General features: G+C 45.8%; 1 protein-coding gene across 1 annotated transcript; it reads right to left on the reverse strand.

Moving 5' to 3' along the window:
- Window positions 1-19,461: 19,461 nt before the first annotated feature.
- LOC119405517 (uncharacterized) lies at window positions 19,462-23,955 on the reverse strand. Its single transcript, XM_037672350.1, has 2 exons — window positions 20,708-23,955; window positions 19,462-19,603 (listed from the first exon to the last, which is right to left on the reverse strand). The coding sequence occupies exons 1-2, from the start codon at window positions 23,953-23,955 to the stop codon at window positions 19,462-19,464; spliced, it is 3,390 nt and encodes a 1,129-aa protein (XP_037528278.1).
- Window positions 23,956-24,269: the final 314 nt, after the last annotated feature.

Consider the following 24,269-nt stretch of genomic DNA (forward strand, 5'->3'; position numbering starts at 1 on the left):
GATGGTTTGTATTAATTACTTCTTAAAGTGCGACTTTTCCGCTCTCGACTTAGTCCCGTCATGTTTTATTTTGTTTCCCTCATCCTGTAAGCTCAATGATGGAGGTTATGTCGAAATTACGAAAACATCGGTTGCGTAACTAAAATGGGCAATAAAACAGCTGTTGACTCGTTTAAATATTTACTATAAGCGTTCGTCAAGAACTCTAGCCCCCATACAACTTTGTTGCAATACCCACAAGGCACTGCGTTCACGAAAAAGATAAAACGCTGCATGCACCAAAGAGTGATGTCATGATTGAAATAAGTGGCTCAAATAAATGTACGCGCAAATTTTTAGTTATAGCACTAGTTTGTTAATTGAGATAAGGATAATTATATTAAAATAAATTATTTAAGCAAATAAAAGTCTTCTCTTAAAAACTCCCACGTAGTCACAATTTATAATGCCGTTCTGCTCTTTATGTGTTTCCACTTATATAATTACCCGAAGACTCAGTGAGGGCTTTCCAAAGGGGTTTGCATGAACAGCAAGTAAAGGTACAGTACGGTCCACTGTTAAAGGAACACTCGAATGAACACCTTTCATTTTGTTGGCCCCCTAACGGCTAGTGCATGTGGAAAGAGTGTTCGTGCATGTTAATAGTCTGTATTAAGCGTTCAGATCTGTCAACCACCAGTAGAGTTATGCAAATCTAAGTCACAATGCTGTTGTAGGAGAGCGAAATCAGGACATACCCGGAACGCAAGTGTTCCCTTTAACAGTGGACCCGTCTATACACAACGTGCACTATGTAGGAAGAGGAAGGTCGCAATCTAAAAACTAAATAAAAATAAACAATTATAGCGAAAGAAAAGGCTGAATGGTATAAAGTATGTGATAGCCTGACAAAAAAAAAGCAGTTTCACATCGCTTCGGCCATGTTAACGACCAGTCTGCATCAGAACGCAAGCTTTAAAAACACAATCGACGAAAATATATAACACACATCAGAATAACACACATGAGACAGAAGAAATCGCGTGATACCCGTTACCTCCGCACACAGATTAATACATGGGCCGATTGAGAAAAGCAAGCTTGTTACGCGCTTTTGTGGTAATGGGGTCCATACCTGTATATCCGTTAAAGATGTTCAGAATAAAGCACATTGAATAGCCAACTACACTTCTTACTAGTCTGCTGTGGAGCGTGCAACTTAAGCAAATTTTACGTGCTTTCTCATTCTTGCACATTAATTTCTATCTGCCTTTTGTCGCACCTTAACGGTTGATTTGTGTTCTTAATCGGAATGCAGCACCCACCGGCACATCGACAGGGCTTCTTACGTTATCCGCGAATAGACGTACTTGCAAAGTACCATTAGTAGCAGTCTTATTGATGCGAATAGTGAATTAGTGGACCGACGAATGAAGCGTGACGAATTCCACAGAGGTCGGCAGTGCGATTAGAAAAGAATCTTTTTCAGCACATTACTTCATATCTATCATTCATATCTCTGACGGTGTTAGTATTAAAATGTTTAAGTTTATCTGATAAAGAAGTGCTCGCTAAATGTATTTATAAATATCGATATCAAACGCTTTTATAGGAAAAGCAGTTACTGCTCGGAATTAGACCAGTTCCCTCTTGAAAACTTCGGCTTCATTGACCTTATGACAAGGGAAAGACGTATTAGGCAGAGACCTAACCAAAACGTTCGCAGGATTAGACCTTTACAAAAAGCTTAGACAAGACATGTGTTAAACGCAAGCACGTCGTGCGTTGTAGAAAAAAAAAGAAAAGGAAACATTTATTCGAACCTCCATACTCCACCATATCATTTCCGATGTCAATCGTTTCATAACTCCAGATGCAAGGAGAGGCAACCTGTGAAATCGAAAATCGTAGAAATGTATCTGTATGAATGTAATTATCCAGTAATAAAGTGAATCCACGTAATCGTAGAACTTCTCGGCCTCGCTAGAACGCATCAGCATTGCAGCCTCGTTGGTTAACGTTAAAGCGGAAGCACTAAAAAATGACTTTACAAAGCGGAATGACGGTTTGATCTTTGCTGAGTTCAAAATTGATTTGAGAGTAATCAAAAGTGAATGTGAATATCATTTTTTGGCAAGAAACAGCGGCTGCAGCCGCAGGGCTTGTTCAGATGCGTAGCGAACGCGGTGACGTCATCTTAGGTATGACGCATCATTGGCAACAGCAGCACTGTTGAAGCACGGCCTCTGCAATTAGCTCCGACAAAGGCACCCAACCGGAGCTAGTCTCGGAGGCTATGGTTGAAGATGCGAGAGACGCTTGTTAAGGTACGTAGCGCTCGATAGTTTGTCGTTATGGCAGATGTTGTAATCCAGCTGCAGAATTCTCAGCTTCCCTATACCTACTTAAGCCTCCGGTACATAAACAGCGCTCTCAAAGTTCGGATCAGTGGGCGGCGGGAACCTTCCGTAGGAGTGCAGCGCGGCTCCGGCAAAGGAACCGAAGACGACGTACGTTTCCACGCCCGCACTTTCGGCGCGCTCGCGTGGGCGGTGCAAGACAAACATTTCTTTCGCGTATTGTGAAGCTCCTGCTTAAACAACCACGAAAAGAAATTAGGACATCATCAACAATAATGTCTCACCTTGCTAACTATGAAGTTTTGGCGAATTCTAAAACCACTCCTGCTTTCCATTAAGCAACGCTGGTTCATGAACTCTGTGACGTCAACACTTGGAATTCTGTCACGTTTGTAGTCAACGGGGATAACTAATCGGCACGAAGCCACTGACTTAGCCCCAAAGCTAACTGACAAGTCGAACGTTCGCTGGGAAATCTCCGCACATGTACTCTAGCTTTTCTGTCGCCGCGGCAGTATTTTGGTTGAGCAGGGGCGTAGCCAAGGGGGGGGGGGGGGGTTGGGGGGGTTCAATTCCCCCCCCCCGAAATTTTTCAGTTTTGCTTGCGTATATAGGCACGCACACATACAAACGCACGCACGAACATACATAAAGTATGGTTGAACCCCCCCCCGGAAAAAAATTTCTGCCTACGCCCCTGTGGTTGAACGTATTTCTACGGTCTACAAAAGCGCACACTCAAACTATAGCTGCGCAAGGTAGGGTCTATATAAAGAACTGCTTTCGACACAGTCGTTGCTGTACAATTACGTGACGTTAATCACTCGCAGATGTATGAACAGACGCCCCGTATCAACAGGTAAATTACCTCGAAACCCCACCTACCCAGTGAACATTTTTTTTATTCGCATACCCTGAAGTTTCTTGCCGGGCATTACATAAGGGGGATGGGGGAGGGGGATGGTATATGAGAGAGTAGCCGAACCTTTCCACAGAGACTAACGACACACTCTTCGCGTTCACGCTTTCAGCACCTGGGAAAGAGTTTTTGTGGTCACCGTAATGAGAACCACTTCTGCGACGTCTGCAAAGTGGTTTGTTTCCGCTGGGCTCTTCTCTCATTTTGATTTCCATTCGAGGGCCTCCGTTCTGCCCTGCGACAGCACTGAACACATTAGGAGAATTGCTCGCTCTATGCGACCGCAACGGTGCGCGGAACGGCAGTTTTCGCGCGGAATAAAACTCTTACGCGCTCGCCGTCCAATAACGGTGGCAATTTAGGTCGCCTGTAACGAGGGCTTCTTCGCCGGCAAAGGCAACGCGTAGCGCAATGAACTGCAAATGTAGCCACCGACTCGCCGTGCTCGACGAGTTCGTTAGGCACGCGTGTCCTGACAAATAAGCCCGCGGTTGTCTCTACCTTTGAGATAAGTGAGTTCCGCCCAGAGAACAGCGTCGCGCCTGACCTTCACCTGTGAATGACAGTTGTGCTAGCTGGTTTACGCTCGAACCGTAAGCATTTTTGCACGGCGAACTACGCGTATTTAGAGATAAAGGTTCGTCATTACTACCTAAAACATTACGATTAGATGAGCAGCTATGTCAAAATCCCTGACGAAGTTTACTAGGACGTTGAAGTTTCCGACCTACAACCAGTGACACAAACGTGTGCCCGTATGGGAAAGTTGACTACCTGGTACGCTCGAACAGTGCTTGACGTCACGAGTATGGGTGACTCCTATTGGATGGAACATTTATGCAATGTCTCTGTGGTAGGAATGGGTCTGCGCGGAGCTAATAGTTCTTAGGTTGTAACTGAGTATAGTTCTGTGTACGTTGCGACACTTCACGGCGTAACAAACTAGAAGTGTGCAGGCGTCTGTGAGGGTTCTTTTAATCACTTGTTTGCTCATTTGCGCAGTCTAGCTCAGAAGGCGTAGGGTGATGAACTGCGTGAAACTCACCCGTGATAGCATCTCATTAAGGTGACAGCATTCACTTCCAAGCGCCTACGACAGTGTACTACGGAACACTATAAAGTAGGATGTGTCGACAGTTGCAAAAAATGCGTGTAAATGTGGGCTGTATTTACAAAAACAGTTTTCTTCTTCGATCTTAGAGTCCGCCGCGGTGGTATAGCGGTTATGGTGCTCGGCTGCTGACCCGGAGGTCGTGGGCTCGATCCCGGCCGCCGCGGTCGCGTTTCGATGGAGGCGAAATGGTAGAGGCGCGTGTATATTAGATTTAGGTGCACGTTAAAGAACACGAGATTGTCGAAATTTCCCGAGCCCTGTACTACGGCGTCTCTCATAATTATATCATTGTTTTGGGACGTAAAACCGCAGATACTATTATTACCTTCGAACTTAGGGTCACATATCGGTGGCAACAGAATATGTTACAGCAATTAGAGCGACAATTACACCGCCATTCTGTGGTTACATAGAGGATGTAGTACGTTATTTAACTGATAGCCTTTCGAAAATAATATCACTCATATTTAGGAGGAAGTTTTGGGTCTATAGGCTGACTTCGAAGGTGTCTATTGCAGCACTTGTGAAGCACGCAGATGTGCTTTTATAAAATAGCCGCTTCATCAATTCCAATAAAGTTTCCTGTATTTGAAAGACAACGTAAATTGTAGAACGTGAACGAAATGTGGACCAGGTTAAGTTTGAAGAAAGACGGTAAGAAAGAGTTATGTTTCGTGGGAATTGATCAATGGACCATATATCCTTCGTGCAATTGAGCCAACAATCAGAAATCAATACTCTCCATAAAAGTTGTTTCATCTTCAAACGCGCGCTTAGTGAACGCAGACACAAACGAAAAAAATACAGGACATAAGGCAACGAGTGCAAGTTGCCTTATTTCCTGTTTTTTTTTTTTGTTTCTGTCTGTGTTCACGAAGCGCACTTTTGAAGATGAAATAACGCCAACTAGCCCACCTTATAGCTCTGCTCAATAAAAGTTGTGACTACCCGAAACCTAATGCTCCGTTCTAGTAATAAAGCATCATCTTAGTATCAACGTGCAGTGGTGTCACCTAATGACATCATCATGGCCTCGCATGTCACCAATAGTTCTGACGTCACTATGACGTCAACGCACGTGGCCTCACATGATGACGTCATCACGTGCCGTCGTCGCTTGGTCAAAGGTGTGCCGATCACGGATGCACTTCAAACCCACGTGAAATATGATGATACGCCGCTTTTCACGGCTCAAGAGCCAGGTGTGGCCAAATAGCTCCTTGACAGACAACATGATATTTACGGTGGCCAAATATTTACGATGACAGGTTGCAATAATATATATATATATATATATATATATATATATATATATAATCTTCCCATTCTTTCGATCCCGGAGACAGTGCAAAATGAAGCCGGGTGCAGAAGGATTTGGGGCGGGCTCAGTACAGTCGACTGAGAAGAAAATGAAGAAGATGGCTTTCGCCTTCCAGTCGACTTAGGCAAATTCACAAATGACCGTGTGACGTTTGTTCAGTCACTGACGTCATGTCCAGACACTGAGGGCCTTTGCCATACCAAAAGGTTACCTGCGAGGATTCAGAGGGAGCTCAAGGCAAAAGGCAACGCCCCACTGCAACTATTCGCTTAAGAGCTCCGCCTAACGACTAATGCAGGGTCACGCGAAGCTTCCCTATCGGCGTCTATACAAAATGACCTGCGCGAGCCCTCCATTCACGGATTCAGCGCCTTCAGCCCCTGTCGCCCCTACGAATGCCTCTATATAAAAAAAATAGAGGAGGCGTTGCCCGAACTACGCCCCGACGCGTCTCGTGTCGTCAAAGGAAGCCATCGATTTCTGTCGGCGCCTCTTTGACCATAGCTTGATGGTAATTACGTGAGATACCTAATTAGCGAGTGACGACGGAAGAGGAGATTTCATGAATGAGTGGTTACATTTAGGTTTTGCTTCATGAAAGAAAATGTTCTTCAATGAAAGGTGCCATGGGAAAACACAGTTGCATTCTGTTCATTTCTACATTACCGTAGCATGTGTCGTTTCTCGCGTTACTATACGACTGTTTAAAATATATGAAAAAAGAAACTTTATGGTGACACTATCTACAATAATGTTTACTCTCCTAAGACGAGTTGTGCTGCATCCCGCAACGATCAAAACGTGGCCTGCCATCGAGCACTCGTTCCCTCACTGCATATGATTTGAATGTCGTGAGCGACTGTTGTGTAGGGAGCGATGGAAATTATACTGTTTCTTTACTTTATTGACGTATTTCGCGGAAGAAAAGAAGAGCGGAGAACATGAGTGCTTCAAGACATTCGACAAGGGGCGGGCAACCGAACACTACGCTATGAACGTAAAGGTAAAATTGCGGGAACATTGCGACAGGAAAAACACGTACCGTATCGTCAACCAAGGGAATGACGAAATAAGCAATCCGTATAACAGCGCTACATATTGTGTTTTTTTCTTCATCTTTTACGCATCTTACGACGTGATGCCTACTGCGTTTCAATAACAGCCGCGTTCTACGCGTACGTCCCCTCGTATGAGTATAGCCCGCTTTCAAATCGAAGTGGTCTGGTGTTGTAACGATCGATATTGCTCGATAAGCATCGCGTGGTGCTTTTTGAATGTAGATAAATTTTATCTTTTTTAGCCGTAAGCAAGCGCAGTACTACACTAGAACGGGAATACAAAAGAAAGAAAACGGGCGCGGTGTTTCAATAAAACGGCCCAAAGCCAGGACGACTAAAAAAAATTAAGCATGACAAAAACATACTTTTCTCCTGCCTGAAAGCATCCGTGAATTTCGATACCGCGAATAAAATGTTCCGCATTTTGACGAAGAGCTTGCGTGAATGGCAGCCCGATTTTATGACATTCAGCAAATGCACTTGAAAGTACAATACGGAAGCAGCAAACGGCGTACGTTTTATAGTAAATTTTTCAAGCGTTGTGCGGGAGGATGGGGAACACGCGCAGCAGAACATATTTGAATGGTCGGTTCGAAAACGAGTATTGAAAAACGCCGCTTCTTCTAGACGTATTTGTTTATGTCTTCAGAGCCTGAAAATTAGAGAGCCAGAAAATTTTGGCAGGAAGAATTTTAAAAACCTACAAGCGCATTAGCGTGCTAGGCCGGCCATGAACTGAAGCATTTCGACGGCGCGAAATGCAAACACCCTTTCCTCATTTTTGGGTGCACGTGAAAATGATCTTTGATTTAAATATATAGCTTAAGTTCATCATACATCAGATACTATCAGTTTATATTGTCAAGTGCATGTGTAAGAATATTGCGATTCCTATTTAATGTGTTCTAATGCACGGTGCCACCTCCTGTCTAGACCCTTGAATATGCACGCAGGGCAAAATTGTCCACTTCATTGCGTCCTTGTTATATGCCCATCATCTTATAAAAAAAACGTCCCAAAACACTTATATGTTGATGAAGCACGGCGTAGTGGAGTCTCCTAAAATTTTGACCTCCTGGGATTCTTTAACGCGCACCTAAATCTACGTACACGGGCCTCAAACATTTTCGCCAATGAATGTCTCGTGCCCCAACTTCACTGCGTCGTGGTCGTTCGTGCTCTTTGCGATTGTGAAATGTACACGCACTATTTTCTATATACATTGTTTATCTATGTGCTGTCGCACTGAGCGTAGACTACGACGCGTTCAGAGTTATGGCTTATACAAAACGATCAGGAACAAGTCATATAATGAAGGTTCCCCGTCCCTCCTTGTTGATATAACGACTTCACGTACATAAAGCACACTCGCGCAACTGCTTGCTAAGGATAAAACCATCATCTCGGTGGCACTTTCCGGGATATCTCGCCGAGCTTATCTTGGCCGAGCAACGCGGCGCAGATGCTGACGCCTGCGGCAAATGTGCGTTGCAGACAGGTCTTTTGTGTATTATAACAGTAGCTGTTCATACCCACTTGTCTGGGTTTTATGAGCAAGCAGCAGTGGTTCTTTCACGGCCCAGAGGCGTAATTTCCCGCCTCCGGCACTTGGCAGAGTGTATGCCCCCCATCGCATGTGTGCGCTCTGTGCAAACACTGAGGCCAGCCGCGCAATTTTTGAACTTGTGCAAAGGGTAAGAACTAGTTCTTGCTATGGTAACTATAGAGTGAAAATTTTCGAGAAATAGGTCGTTATTCAAATATCTGCAGCGAGTACGTAGTCTTTGTGAATTCTGCCGTCTTCGTAGTAGGGACAGAACTTCCAGTTAATTCGCGTCTGTCCAAGCCACTATCGCAATTAGCTCTACTAATGTCGCTGTTGACGAGACTGAAACTGTGGTGCCATTGACGCTATAGTGCCACAGTTCCCCCGTAATATTTCTCGAAAATTGTGTATGATTAACGCTCACCTCGACTCGGAGCTGCAACGTCCGTGTATTTGTGTTTTGTGCGGCACCTTCGATTTCAAAGGCAATCCTTCAGGTGCTGTCAATGCAGCTTTGATGTTTTGCATGTAATGGGGATCCTCATTTACTTTTTACTATGATGCCTCCTTGTGTATACATGGATCGGTGCGTACTTGGTCAAATAGTGAACATTGCTTGATTGATTGATTGATTGATTGATTGATTGATTGATTGATTGATTGATTGATTGATTGATTGATTGATTGATTGATTGATTGACCGTATTTATAAAGCTTTTGTGGTTTTTTTTTTTCAGGACTCTTTTCAACTTTATTACGCTAGAGTTGTCTTTAACAGAGAAATTCTGTAAATGGAGACGCTGGACATACAATCAGCGAACATGCACGGAACTCATCATCGCTTTTTTTGTTCTCTGCCGAACAAAACATCGAATACCACACGCCTAGTTGAGCAAATTAACTACGTTACGATATGTCATTGTCTGTCGAACCAACCATCTGATATTGCTGTGTCTCAATACACCTCACGTTCTTTATTTTTTCGCAGCTTGAAGATGCGCTCAAGTTATCGAAAAAAATGACCATATAAACGGCCTTTTTCTCAAATGTTAGCGTATACAAAAGAACGATGCTGCCGCTCTTGAATTGCATTGTCCTGCATTGCTCTTAGCCCCCCGGACCCGGAAGCTGGGATACGGAAGATTCCGATCTGCGTTACGTTCACCGTCCTTATCAGCCACTTCCGGTCGATAAGGACCACTTCCGGCAGTCGTTGCCGGCTTAGCAGCCACTTGCGAGCAAGCGGTGACACCGTAATGACCCGAGACATTCGTCTCGTGCAAGAATGTCTATTTTATCAAGAACTGTTCAGTCTTCCATTTCTTACCGTTGGTCTTCTCTACCTTATCTATTGTTCCTTTTCTACCCAACAATGCGTGTAGGGTAGCCAACCGAGCCAAAGCTTTGTTAACTTCGCTGCTCTTCCTCTTCGTTTCTCTCTCTCTATCTACGCTTTGATACCATCGTGTTCTCTGAGGAGAGTATCTTCCCGGAATACACGTTCATAAGAGCGCCTGTAGGCTTAACCGATGTAGCGATTCCCATGAAAGCGTAACAGAATGCCGTCAACCTGAGATGCCGCGATGGTCAAATTAAGCCGAGCGATTGAGGCTTAGTAGGTTGGAGCGTGTCCCCTCAGACACATGAGGCCCTCGTATAGATTGCCGTCTCTTTGTCCGTATGCTGGTCTCGCGAAATGGAGTTCGCACGCACGCACGCAACCAAACACAGAAACACACAAACAGCTGAGAGGAAGAAAAGAAGAGGAGCAGCACGAAGAGTTTTGGAAGGCCGGGGTGTGCTATCATCATCGTCCCCCTATGTAAAATAAAAAGATCATAACTCTCTGTAACAACACTGACACACACACAGACACACACACACACACACACACACACACACACATATATATATATATATATATATATATATATATATATATATATATATATATATATATATATATTTCTCAGAACAATTCAGCCGCAATAACACTAGCTGTGCAAGGTACATATAAAAAAATGCTTGCCAAAATAATACTGCTCAATGAAACGCGATACACAATAAAAATTAGGGCAGCTACACACTTGCGGTGCGAAGACTGAGGAAACAGCGGAGCTATTGGCGTTCCCCTCCCCCTTTCTCTCCTCCTTACCCTTACTTCCCTATCTCACCCCCTATATAGTATACTCTACAAGGCTCTGCTATGCTTCACCCTTTCTCTTCCCCTTTCCCTCCGCCTCACTCTCATATCCCTCCTCCTTACCCTAACTTTCTTTTTCAGCCCGTTGGCAAGCCATACTATACAATGCTATGCAATTCTTTACCCTCTTCCCTCCTACTTGCCCTCGCATTCCTCCCCCTCACCTTCATTTCCCTTTCCCGTCCCTGCTATAGTGTACTATACAAGGCTTTGCTATGCTTCACTCTCTACCTTCTCCCTTTCCCTCCGCTTCATTCTCACATCACTCCTCCTCACCCTACTTCTCTTTCCCACCCCTTCCCACTATATATGCTTATGCTCTGCAAGGAGCTGCTTGGCACATACCGGCTCTCTGTGGCGGATACCCGACTAGATTTGCGAACGCTATGCACATAGGGACAAGCATAAACAGCTCCGCTGACCAAATATTCACTCCGTTCTAGACTGCATGCCCTCTTAGAAAAGCGGGGTCAGCTCAGTAGCGCAAAACGAATGGTATCGTTCGTGTTTAAGATGCGCTGGGAGGAGAAAAGTTGCTAGTGACGCTAGTTCTCTCTCCGGGAAAGGCGCTTTGCGAGGCGATCGTTTCTGTAGCATTGCGGCCGTGCAGTGAGCCAGCAAATGGTTATAGTTCCATGTGACTGGACCACTATGAGAATTCCGCGTTAGCCTCTCCCGCGCTCTTCCCGACCTTAAATACCAAAAATCTTTCTCTAACTCTCTGTCCGGAGGGCAGCTTAATGTTAGAGCAGGCACGGACGAGCGAGCGCCTGTGGGGCGCATTTGTCGAACATAGTGCAATATCCTTATTGTCAACGTACGTCTGAAAAACACAGCGCCTCGGTTCTCACTTCTGCTTAGCAGTGCGTGTGCCATTTCCGAAGCATCGTATAAGACGCCGATGCTGCAGTCTCTGTGTAAGTAAATGACGCCATTCCTTTACAGCGTGACTGCAGCAACGCTTTCCCTCCTTAGGACGATAGAAAGCTGAGCTAGTTGGTACGCATTCGTAACAAAAGAAAGTAGGCATGCAGACATGGACACAGGAGAACAGATCTAGATAATACAAACGCCTTTTGTATTCTCTGGAAAAAATGCAAACGCACTTTGTTTTGTCTGGATAGCTTCTCTTGGGTCCTTGTTTGAAGTTGGAAATATATTTCCGTAGTTTTGTCAGTACATGAGTCACGAATTGTCATGGTTCCGGAGCAAAGGGCGTGTCTATACACGCCTGACTAGCTTCCTGGCACCGCCTACCTTCTTTTATAGTGCTTCCTCCCTGTAGCTCCTATTTCAGATAGACGGTGCTGGATAGATTTTCCGTGATGTTAACATCACGGGAATCTCTCGGATGCAATGTTTGTTTGGTGCTTTAAGGGAAACCATAGGTCATTATTGTAACCAGCCAGAACCTTTCGATAAGAGACGAGCTTGGAGAATTCCTGCCGCATAATTTTCTGATAAATTTTCATTCGCACAAGACACCATGCGGCAGGTGAGGTTGATTCAATTATTCCATCCTTCAAGATTAGAAGCACTGTTTTAGGTGTAATTTAACCGGTTGAAGCGAAGTTGATTTAGAAGAAAATATTGATTAGCTTTTAGCTACAAACACTAATAAATGCTCTTCTGTCAATATGCTTCAAGCTATCTTAGAGATTTTAAGATTTTGTTCGTCCATTCATCGTGAATTTAGTGGCAATACGTATCTTTATTTTCTTTTGTGAAGTGACGAAAACGTTAACCAACATTCGTCTAAAGAATGTCTCGCTCTGATCGCAAATATTTTGATCGATAAGTGTTTTTTTTTTCATCTTCGTCGCTTTTGTATGAAGACAATAACACTACTAACGCACACTCGCCGAGCAGTGATCATACCTGGATAAAAAAAAGTTGAAGATTTTTCATCTGTGCTTTTGTGAAGTGAGGCCAGTTTTATTGACACCATAATGACACCATAGTCGTCCAATGTATGAAATTAATAAACACGCTTTCGTCTGCTCAGCGATCCAGCTTCCTTGAAGCATTTTTCGCTGAACCGGCGTCTGTTAACTCAACCGAATAAAATCGGTAAGCTATAGAGACACCGGCCTAATTGTGAAATGCGTATTTACTGACCTCACTGAAGCCTTCGGTGCTGAAGTTTTACCTTATTTTCAGTAAAGACTAATTATATTCGATTCAGTCACTCTAGAAACAACTTAGGAGTTTATATACCCGGCGAACTAATAGCGCCCACACTTCGAAAATGTTACGTTGGAAGCAAGCAAAACGTAATCAAACAGCCTGAAACCCGAAAACAGCCCAAAGTGTTTCAATACAAAAATCAGCATCGCTTTTCTGCCCTTCTTTCTGTGTTGCCTCTGTTCCTTGATTTCGAGCGCGAAATAAAAGTTTCCCGCTGCTTTTGGACTACCTACCCCATTGTATTTTATTACCCCTTCCTCAGAGCAGGGTAAAAAATTGGATATTCATCTTCCGGTTAAACTCCCTGCCTTCCGCATAACCTTTGTCTCTTATTTGGTTCCACTACTTGAACTTCAAAAATTGAGCGTACTTAGTCTTCCTATAATGCAATTAGTAAATGCTAGATCAGGGCAGTAAGGTTGGGGTCGCGATGGAATTTTTATACTTTTTTTAATTTTTACACTTTGCAGTTGAGCAGTGATATATTCATTGTTTTCAGTAACACCAAATGTTTGTACCACACGCGTCAGTTCTTACAAGAGCGAATCATTTGCCTCGCTCTAATTCAAACTTATTGCAGTCTTTACCTTATTTTCAGTAAAGACTAATTATATTCGATTCAGTCACTCTAGAAACAACTTAGGAGTTTATATACCCGGCGAACTAATAGCGCCCACACTTCGAAAATGTTACGTTGGAAGCAAGCAAAACGTAATCAAACAGCCTGAAACCCGAAAACAGCCCAAAGTGTTTCAATACAAAAATCAGCATCGCTTTTCTGCCCTTCTTTCTGTGTTGCCTCTGTTCCTTGATTTCGAGCGCGAAATAAAAGTTTCCCGCTGCTTTTGGACTACCTACCCCATTGTATTTTTTCAGCGGTGAGAAGCTGCATTGGAATAAGACGTCAAATCTGTTATCGCAGCGATCTATTCACAGACACCAGCGTGGAGGACGCACACCATCTAAACACAACTCCTGAATACCGCTTTCAAAGTTGCAAAAGGCTACAGATTCAGTTGCATAACAACACAAATTCTATAAAAAAAGAACTATGTCACCGACGAAATGGGGCTTCTAAGGTAACAATAGTAAAAAAAAATAATAATAAAGTTCGTATAAGTCTTTACTCACTATCTGATAATGAAGGAGAGCTCTAAAGCTTCTATGCGCCCAAAAGAAAAGATAAGATCAACTTCGGCAACTGTTTTGCATAAAAAGTCTCCATACCTGTTAAAGTCCGCGTCGTTCCAGAATCTCGAGCACTCCTGAGAGCAAAACAAAACTTGTGCGGTTCGCTTAGACTCAATAAAAACACATCGGCAGAACTGGGACGCATCCTTATAATCTTTGTTTTGTTTTTTTGTCTCCTGCCGCATTTAGTTTTACTTATAGTTCTCTTCGACCGCATATAGAGCACAGCCAACCATCAGCGTGCATGCGTTGTGCATTAGCTAGTACCGCTGATTCGCCCAGGCAAGAGTACTGTCAGTTGAACGGTGTCGCCCCTTTGCAGCAACGTTAGAGAGTATCCGCCACAGTTATGAAGCAGTATTTCCTGAACACCCGTTGATCTAAAAAGAGGTATCGCAAGAGTAGATCATTAACACGCAGTTGGCGACAAAAACTTTGAGGTTCGCACATTGCTGTTCGACACATTACTTCAGTAGCATCACCAATAAAACTGCAGCGCCCTATAAACGCTTTCTGCAGTTATAAGAAACCTTACTACACTTCACAGCACTGCTCTAGTACATTATTCAACAAACTTTAGAACGGCATACAATAATAATATTATCTGGGGTTGAACGTCCCAAAACCACGATATGATTATGACGGATGCCGTAGTGGAGGGCTCCGGAAAATTTCTACCACCTGGGGTTCTTTAACGTGCACCTAAATCTAAGTACACGGGCCTCAAACATTTTTGCCTCCATCGAAAACGCAGCCTCCGCGGCCCGGGATTCGATTCCACGACCTTCGAGTCAGCAGTCGAGCGCCATAACCACTAGACCACCGTGGCGGGACTAGAACGGCATACACTATCAGTGCTTAAGAAATCACATTGTTGCGTAAAGACAACCACTGAGAAACCGCTTGAAAGTGGTCTACGATACACAAGAAACTTTCCAATTGACCGTATTCCAGGGAGAACGCAAAGTTAGGTCACGTGATGTCTCGTTTCGTGCGTGAGGTTCCAATTAGGTCAAAGTGCAAAGCTGTACAAACGTTTAAGCTCGCTTCTTGAGCGATTTAGCGCCAATAATTTGGTAGTCTCGGTGAAGACGACACACAAACAATAAAAAAAAATACCCTGTTTCAATCACTTGCTAATCCACCCAAGCACTCTATACCACTGTGCAGTATTGAGCTTGCGTAACCTAACACTTGCCTCTCTATTCTAATACCCCAAAGGTTTATTCGTAATTAGGCACTTCGGAATTCGCGGTCGCTGCATACATAAAGCCACATAACTAAAACGTTTGCTTGCTGACGAAACCGCACAATACAGATCACTCGGCACACAAAATGGCGATAATCCCTAGCAAAACAAAACGCGTTGTTATCCTGACATTAGCGGGGCAGCGCTCTCAATCTACTGCCACGTGTACATGACAAAAGACATAAAACGGCCCTTGCGCTATCGCTAAATCCAGCGCACGCGGTGCGCCGGATAACAACACCAGGCGGTCAAAATTTATGGAGCCTCCACTAGCCTCCCTCATATTCATATCCTGGCTTTGGTATGTAAAACCCCAGATATTATTATTACGATACGAATGCCTGAAAATTTTCTTTAATAAAGTTGTCTCCTCCATTGTTGTTATTTTGTTTTTGTTTTCTTTGTCTCTTATTTTTCTATTTTTTAGTAGGACACGCCGATTTTTGCTTCATGGGCCACGTTCGCATGAAACATAGGCCTACATGGCTTTCGGTTTAACTTACATATTACTTGGTACGCCATTTTCGACTGGCAAACTACGTATTTAGTGTTAGTTCACCCGTTCTCCACGGAGATATTTCTCATAGGGTAGGTTTGCGGCACGAGGCGGTTTACAGTACTTTTATAAAGGAGGCCTCTTGATACCCTTACACAAATAGGTTTAGACAGAATGTAGACGTTGTAAAAAGGAATTTGCACAGCCTATAGGTGGTCTAAATACATTTTTGTGAAGATACGCCGACGACGCTGCTGTCATTTAGAACGTTGCGCTACTCGAGCTTTAATGAGAGCCACCGATACAGCTTCGACAGCTTCGAGGTGTCAAGCTTTCCGAACAAAGAAGCCATCAGCTGCGCTTGGACATTGTCCTTTTTGTGCGATGGTACGCGGCGTCGCGATGACATTCTCTTTAAGGGTAGCTTAAAAGTGAGTGTGTATTATACGAGTAATGCGATAAGCTAATAGTTACGTGTATTTTCCTTTTCCACCAATAAGATGCAGCTTAATGTGATTCTGGTATTATTTGTTTCATAAATGCCATATTTACTTCCCGTGAGCATTGTAACATCTTTATGACTCGAACATACTTTTCGGCATACAGTTTGGACATTTACATTGCATATTAGACTGATGTTTCCCTGCATGATTCAGATAACGCTGATTACTGCAATGTATTTCCTTCTTATCTCTGGCATTTCATCTATTCGTACATTCGTAACTAATTGAAACATATAGTTATTGTCTATTAGTAATACGCAAAAGCTATCCACAAAAGCGCTGGTAAATCATATGCACAAGTGTGCTTAGTCGTCATCGCAGGATTATTAGAGTATTAGAGCAAACGGACAGGGAAGCCTACAGGGCAGAGAGGCCTCAAGTAGATTCTCTCTAAATGTATCTCTAGAAACACAAAGCAAGCGTTTGAAGCTGTTAAAACGAGGTACATTGTTCTGCAAATCAGTCAAGAGTGCTGTGCCTCGGTCAGTCGTCACTGCATGGAACTACGTACTTTCGTCACAATGTTTCCTCGCAGTCAAGGAAGGGCGCTAAAGCAATATGCATTTCAATCTTTCGTATACGCTGTGGGCTTGCACCAGACACATAATTGCGTCACATTTCGGAATGCGAACGCTGTGCTTGACAGCGAAAGGCGGAGACCGGTCGCGCAAGAATGCGGAGAACCAATTTTAAACTGCACTTACGAACATTGCGATTGCTTTCCCCTATTCTGCATATGTGTGCTCTTCGAGCAAACTAATGAAAAAAAGGAAGTACAGACATTTTCGCGACATGTGAAGGGATAACCTTACACTCTCGGCTGCACTGCGGCACACTCTTATCAACAGCAGCTGCTGCCGTGATGCGCACCGTGTGCTGCTGACGTACGTGTAAACGCGCTTAATTGCTGCCGTGCATGTCGTGGCTCTCCTTTTCACATACTTTTACACAGTAGCCGTCGATTGCGCAGGAGTATTCGTGCTTACTAAAAATAACGCCAAAGCCGCTGACTGTTTGGCACACCCCAATAATATGATAAATAAGTAAAATAGGAAGACGCAGTAATGATTCACCTTTAAAGAAATTTTTGCAAAATACTACGCGCATAGGCTAAGGATGCTAAGAAGGGCATGTGCCTATAGAATACTCCTCCAGGAGAGGTGAGTGAAATGACTTGTATTCCTATATAGACCACAGGCGTACATAGCACGTCCAGCTTGACCAGCTGCTCAGACTTACTTGACCAGCTACTCAGTGGTTGCACATGTTAAATGTTGTCTCTCGCCTTCCAAGCTCAGTTTGTGGTGTCCTGGCTTCTTTCTTGTGTCCGTGTTTGCACGCCCTCTCTTCTTAGAATGACGCTCAGTAAGCTTGGAGTCGTGTTGAGATTTCTTAGACCTTCTTTTATTTTTTACCCTTTTCTGTCGATGGCATGTCGATTGTTTTCAGTAAGATCAAATGTATGTACCGCTAAAGCATACGGTGGTGACACGCCAATCTTTACAACAGCAAACCAGTTACCAAGCTCTAATGTTAAAGGGACCCTCTAACACTTTTCCAGACCTGATTGTCTTACGTTTTGTAGCGTTAGCTACACTTGCCTAGCCGGAGCCGGTTTCGCGTGGGTCATCATGAGCCGTGCTGCGCATGCGCGAGGATGAGTGCGGAGCCGGCATCTCACGCGCTCTCTGCCACCGCCGCGCGCGGCTCGCCACTACTGGTGGCGTGGCGGAGAGCGGGAGGAGCGGCGTCGTAGCCGGGCAGACAGACTGGCGCCGGCGCACGCGACTCGCCGCTGCTGCTCGGTGCATTCGAGAGGGATGACGTCCATGGTGACGTCGTAGCCATGGCTCTTCGCCTTCGCTGTGCAGTCGCCGTCTGACAATGCGCTGGCACCGCTTGATAGCGCCTCTGACTGCCGTTTGCAGGTGTGTAACGCCATGGAGAAGGAGAGCGCAAATGCTGCTCAACGGCGCAGAAGAGCCGAGAAGCTTATGTCATCGGATCCCGAAGTAGTTGCCTGGCAATTAGCGGTTCAGCGTACGAAGAATGAACAGAGGAAGGCTAAACGTGCTGCGGAGACACCGGAGGAATGGGAGGAACGTCTAGCAAAGCGGCGTCGCCAGGATGCTGAGTGACGTGCCCGACCACCTCTTCAGCAGCAACAACAAGACGCCGTCGATGACGTCAAGGCTCGCCGATCGACTGCCTATACTGTGAAACTTAGCAAAAGCGCCAGTGCGACTCGAACCTTCGAGACGGACTTCGTAAACAATCCGTTTGGATACGTGTGCGACGTGTTTGAAAGACTATGGCACGTGAAAGACTTGACGCCGCTAAGTAGTGCCATGCGTGGAACGTTGAGTTTAGTGGCGGCGCCCGAGTGGGGTGAAACCGTGGCGCGGGTTTGTACAACGTGCAAGAACTTTCTCGTTAAGCAGAACATTCCGCTTTTTAGCTTTACCAATGTGTATCGTTACCCGGCCATGCCGCCAGGTCTACCGGTTCTGAACGATGTGGCCGAATGTGTGTCATTGGAACAGCAGTAAGCATGGCAATCAAGCTAATCCTAGACAATCTGGAAAGCTCAGAATAATCAGCTGAACCTTTGCTAAGGCTATGTATATCCTGGCATAGCCGAGCTAAGCCACTGCAATCTTTTTACTTGCGGGTTGCCTAGACTGAAGGCTGAGGAGATTAGTGCAGCAAGATCGGCAGAGATAGGGGCACGCAGTCCGAAGTTATTCAGCCTAGAACACTCAAAATACAATAAAATGGAGGCCTACCCTCAACTAGATTTTCGCGGAGTCACATGACCACGTTTCACTCGCCCTGTGACGTTTGATGGCGTCCCAATGAAATGAACTGAAAGATCCTACGTACGGGAAGCTTGCATACAATGTTGCCCGTTCTTTCCAAAAATATGATGAGGACGTTGCGATAGTAACAAACAATCTGGTGCATTAATATTGAAGTGCACGTGCGAAACGAGGCAGATCGCGAACGCCTCTATCACGTTTTGTAGTTTTAGACATCTTTCTTGTTGCGACAGCGTCTATATCAACGCTCTTACATTTTTTTCTTTTCAGTTTCTTCGAACAACGGCGCCTGGAGCGTCCCCAGCGCGTTTCCTCCAGGGCCGTTCCACCACACCATACGCTGACCCGAGAGGATGCGACCGCGATGCGGCAACTGCAGGCCAACACTTTCCCCAACCACGGCCGCTACATAAAATGTGGTTGATCCCTCTTATATAGGAATCGGTATAGAACACGAAAGTGAAACGTGTCTTCACAGAAGTAGTGTAATGTTTATTGCACATTGATATATAATGTCTATTGGTGTTTTGTGGCTAAAGCGCCCTTAGGCGTTGATGCACCCACGTTGACGCCTGGTGGCACGTCTCCTCCATCACGACTACCAACGTCGATGACCATGAGCAACCCTTTGTGGTAACTAAAGTAGTTTACGTAACACCTGGACACAGCGGATAGTAAATGACGCGCAAAAATGGCGTCAATACATGTCCTTGAACGTGTTGTGTAAAGCTTTTCGTTGGTCACAAGCTGAAGGTCCAGTACATTGTCCATGTATTCGATCAGCCAATGGCCACTTGGCTTTGATATGTGTACATTAAAGTCACCTGCTACTACCATAGGGGCAACGCGATAGCTACTTGCTGCACTGCGCGCGACTTCGGCTGCTGACGGAACATAACACAGAAGCTTCGCATCCAGGTAGTTCTTGATCCGCTGTTGTGTCATGCTTGGAGATATATAGACAGCGAACAAGAGGACACTCGTGCCGTTTATGTTGGCCTCGCCTGCACAGATGTCGGCAACAATCGGAGCGTTCGTTGCAGCGCTGTCCCGTAGGATGCTGTGTTTGTAGCAATCAAAGTGGGCACCATTACGCCTGAATAGTGCCACACCTGCTGCCTGACGGTTAGGACGTTTGTCCGCAGACACGCACTCGAAGCCGTCGACAATTGGAGTGTCTGCAGCATCTATCCAAGTTTCACTGAGAAGGAGAAAGTCTACTGATAGAGTTACCGGATCGACGAGAAGGTCTTGCGAGTGTGCTTTCAAGTTACCCACATTGAGGCTGAGTAGCGAAAACGCTGTGCTGCTGGTGTGGTGATTGAGTAATGCCATTACCTTATCCGTGATTGTTGTGAGTTTGTGGTTTTGGAGACGTAAGAATTCGTTTTTCAGATCTGGATTGTGTCGACCTTTTGCATGGTAGAACTTGAAATCATCGGTGTCATTAGTGATGAACAGTCCTTGTACCGTAGAAGCTCTCGACAGAGCGACATACACTAACTGTTCGTCATGCGATTTGTCGTAATTGTATACGACATTAGTATACGTGGCACCCTGCGACTTATGTATAGTGACAGCCGCTCCTTCGACCAGTGGAACCTGGGTTCGCCGGCATTTCAAAGTGGGGTTGCTCAACTGAATTGTTGCCGTCCGAAGGTGAATGGGAATCCAGTCGGTGTTAATGCCAACCGAGGTGGCATAAGCTAGCCCCTTTGATCGAGCAGCGATGCCAATCTTATGTGCATCTCCTTGAACCCACACTCTGTGGAGGAGGCCGTCCTCTTGAAGTTCAATGTGCTTAAGAGTGCACATGGAGCCATTCGTGAGACCGTCTGCAACATCAATGTTCGCGGTTATCATGTACTTCTTTTTCGGAACAAGGGATACTTTATATGCCAGCCCAGCTGTTTCTGCAACAGTCATCTTGTGAATCTTAGATCTCATAGATGCCTCCTGATTGGCGTCCTTGCAGCCGATCATAACGTCTTTGGCTACAGAGGTAAACACGTCGGAGTTTCGACTAAGGACCATGTTGTTGTATGCTGTAACATCGCAGTTCTTCAGGAAGAGGCGAATGGCATCCGGGCAGCATTGTTCTGCCTCTGACTTAGTGACGAAGCGGCTTTCGATGAAATCTGTCTCTTCTTGCGTGAGGCGGTCACCGTCACCAATCTTCGTCAAAACTGTTGAGAAGGCGACATCACTCTGACGCATGACTTCAGTCAAAGGGTAGAAATTGAGCATTTGCCATATCGTCTCGGAACCAGCCAAGCTCTTGGTGTCCCTCTTGTAGATAGGCCTGGCACGAACGGGTGGCAGCTGGCGCAGGTCACCACAAAGTATCATGTGAAGGCCTCCGAATGGGACGTCGAATCGAAAGCATATCTGCTGTAGACGGCGGTTTACTTCAGTGAGAATGTCAGCGCCGATCATGCTCACCTCATCCACAAACACAGCCACTACATCCCGCATGCCGCTTCTATACATGCTTACGGTATCGACGTTCATCCCAGGTCCATGACGCCTAGCTTGCACGATCCTAAATGCAGAGTGTATGGTGGTGCCATCGATGGCTGTTGCAGCCTTGCCGGTTGACGCACAGGCAATGTACGCATTGGTGTTGTCATCAGAGGTGCACAACCTGTTGACAATGTCCATCATGAGGCGCATGACAAAGGTCTTTCCACTGCCTGCCGGTCCGGTAAGGAAGGTCTGTAGCGGGGGTAGCGAATGCCCCTCTCCATAGGGAATGAGGCAGTGCATACAGTGCAGAAGCAGCTTATATTGGCCGCGGTTCACCATCCTAAATTTATACCGGAACTCTTCGGCAGACATCACGTTGTCGCGCTTCTTCACGACTGCAGAAAGCTTTGTTTTTGCAGCCTCGCAAATGTCATCGTTATTAGGTCGCATCATTTTTGTGCGAAGTTCATGTTGTTCCAGTTCGGCTTCTGCAGCGTTTCGTTTTGCAATCACAGCGCCGGCATGAAGAGCGGACGTCTCGTGCGCCTCGTATGGCTCTGCGGCGTGCAGCGCCTCGCAGATCTGGAGCGTTTTTTGAATGTCTAGGTTGGAGCAGAATTCCTGCATGCGTTCATGGAGGAGCACTTTGTTGTCATTATAGATGGTGGCAAACTTGTCACAATCGAGGATATCGGCTACCTCACTTCGGAACGGGTGGTTCAGCAGCACAATCTCTCTTTGGTAGTCTCTTTGTTTTGCAGGATCGTAACCAATGTACCTTATGATGCGAGGCACACTTCTTCTAGCGTAGCTGCCGTCCCTCTTGTTGTAGTAGTGGGCCGAGAACTGAGATAATGTCACATCTTCAAGGTGAGGCGGTCTGCGTTCATACTTTTCGATGCAAGTCTCCTTCCAAACGTTCGTGTCTTCATCATCGAGGGTGCGCAGCTGCGCGCGTGTCTTCTTGACACGCTGCCGCTCATCGTACCAGCAGGTAGGAATGAAGACAATATCGCGACTAGACTTGGACATGGCAAGCCGAAGAAGGTACCAAGCTGCCTCCTGGCTGCTCATTTCCACACTATTGAGAACGTCCATTCCCAGTTTCTTCAACGTATCGGTGTAGTCAGCATCGGGATACTGTTCACGCAGCTGAATGAGTTTGCGGTGAAGGTCGCTTACACCGCGATTCGTCTTGTTTATGTAATCAAGGACATACGTTGCGCACGAGTACTCCTCTAGGATGTACTGCAGATCCATGTTAGAACGGAGCTTGGTACCAATGTAGGGATTGAAAGGGCTCACCCAAATCTGATCGATGCGCCTTTTCAAGAATACCATAGGACGCTTGATGCCAGCCCGGATGACATCGAGGTACCGAGTTTCATCCATGTCGTGTGCTGCTAAAAATGCTTCGAGACTGTCATAACTTCTTGTCTCGAGATGGTCGTGCATATTGTGAAAGATGTCCTGGTAAAGCTTGCGGCGCTCATCGTCAGTGCTCATGGGGAGCAACACACGTGTGTGTGTCATTGGCCAGAAAGGGGCGCCAAAGCGACACTTTGATGCAGCCTTCTTATAGCAGGTGAACGTATGCGAGTGGTGTTGATCGTCCGGTCTCGGAAGGATGTCTTTGTGTTCCAAGCTCACAAGCGAGTCGATCAGATGGCATGTGTTCGGCATGTGCTCGCTGACTTCTTCATGGGGATCATTGTCCAGCCACAGGAGAATGTGGGCATGTGCACTTCCCCTGTGCTGGAATTCGATTCGTTTGAAGAAGTCTAGAACCCTGTAATCTCCAAACGGAGAGGCGCTGCGGTGCTTCAGAATGGCGAGGAAGACATCCACGAGCTTGTTGAAATACAGCACGCATGTCACAGGGTCTTGGTTCACCAGCTCCGTTCGTTGCAAGGCTGTCATGTCGTTCAGAGGGTCTCCGTGAAAGGGCGCTCCATCATTTCGCAGGCGGTACAGTAGGTGAAGCAGATCGGGCCAGCGAAACTCTGAGGAGCTGAGTGTCAGGAAAACAGTCGGTTTACCTAGCTGTCTCATCATGGAGAAAACATCCTTTTTTCTAGCTGACCAGTAGGATAGCGAGTTGGGAATCGTCCTGAGGAATGAGAGACTGTTGTTCACGCACGTCTCGATGAAGTCAATGTCCTCAATCATGCGCTTTGTGATACCGGCTGTGTCACGTGTGCTTCGGAAGGTGACTTGCATTCCGTCTCGTATGCGAATGCGCAGCACTTTCATAGCCATGTACAAGATATGCTGGGGCGTGGCTCCACGGCGATCTTTTCGCCTGATTTCACTGGATGCCATCATGAAAGCAGTCACACGGTCCACTGTGAATGTTCTTGGTTGGCCGAGGTATATCGCGGGAAACGAAAGTTCTTCAGCATGTTCGTCAAAGAGGAGACTTAAAGGCACTTGATTGGCTCCGGGGCACAAGCTGAGATACTTGTCCTCGTTCCACAACATGGTGTGCTGTTGGGCGAGCATCATGTCGTAGTCGGAAGCGTCACGCTCGCAGCTTTCAATCATATCATCCGTCGCATGGCCGTTTATAACCTCATCAGTCTCTTTCAAGAAATTTTGGTCGATAACGACATTGTATTGCTTGTAGAGAGGCGTTGTGTGGAGGTATCGTAGCCAAGCCTTCACGGTGCGTTTCTTCACGATCCCGGTCAAGTATGACGACTTGTGTATCACATGGCGCTTTATGTGCACATTAATGGCGTGGTCGTCGTGCAAGTGCCTCGGTAGTGACGTCACCATGGTGTTGACGTCAACCGGAACGTTGACGACCTGGTCCACGACCCCGAAGTTACCAACGGCGTTTCGCAAACGTCTGATCT

Source organism: Rhipicephalus sanguineus, chromosome 9 (genome assembly GCF_013339695.2).
Source record: "Rhipicephalus sanguineus isolate Rsan-2018 chromosome 9, BIME_Rsan_1.4, whole genome shotgun sequence".
In the NCBI taxonomy this organism is placed as follows: Eukaryota; Metazoa; Arthropoda; class Arachnida; order Ixodida; family Ixodidae; genus Rhipicephalus; species Rhipicephalus sanguineus.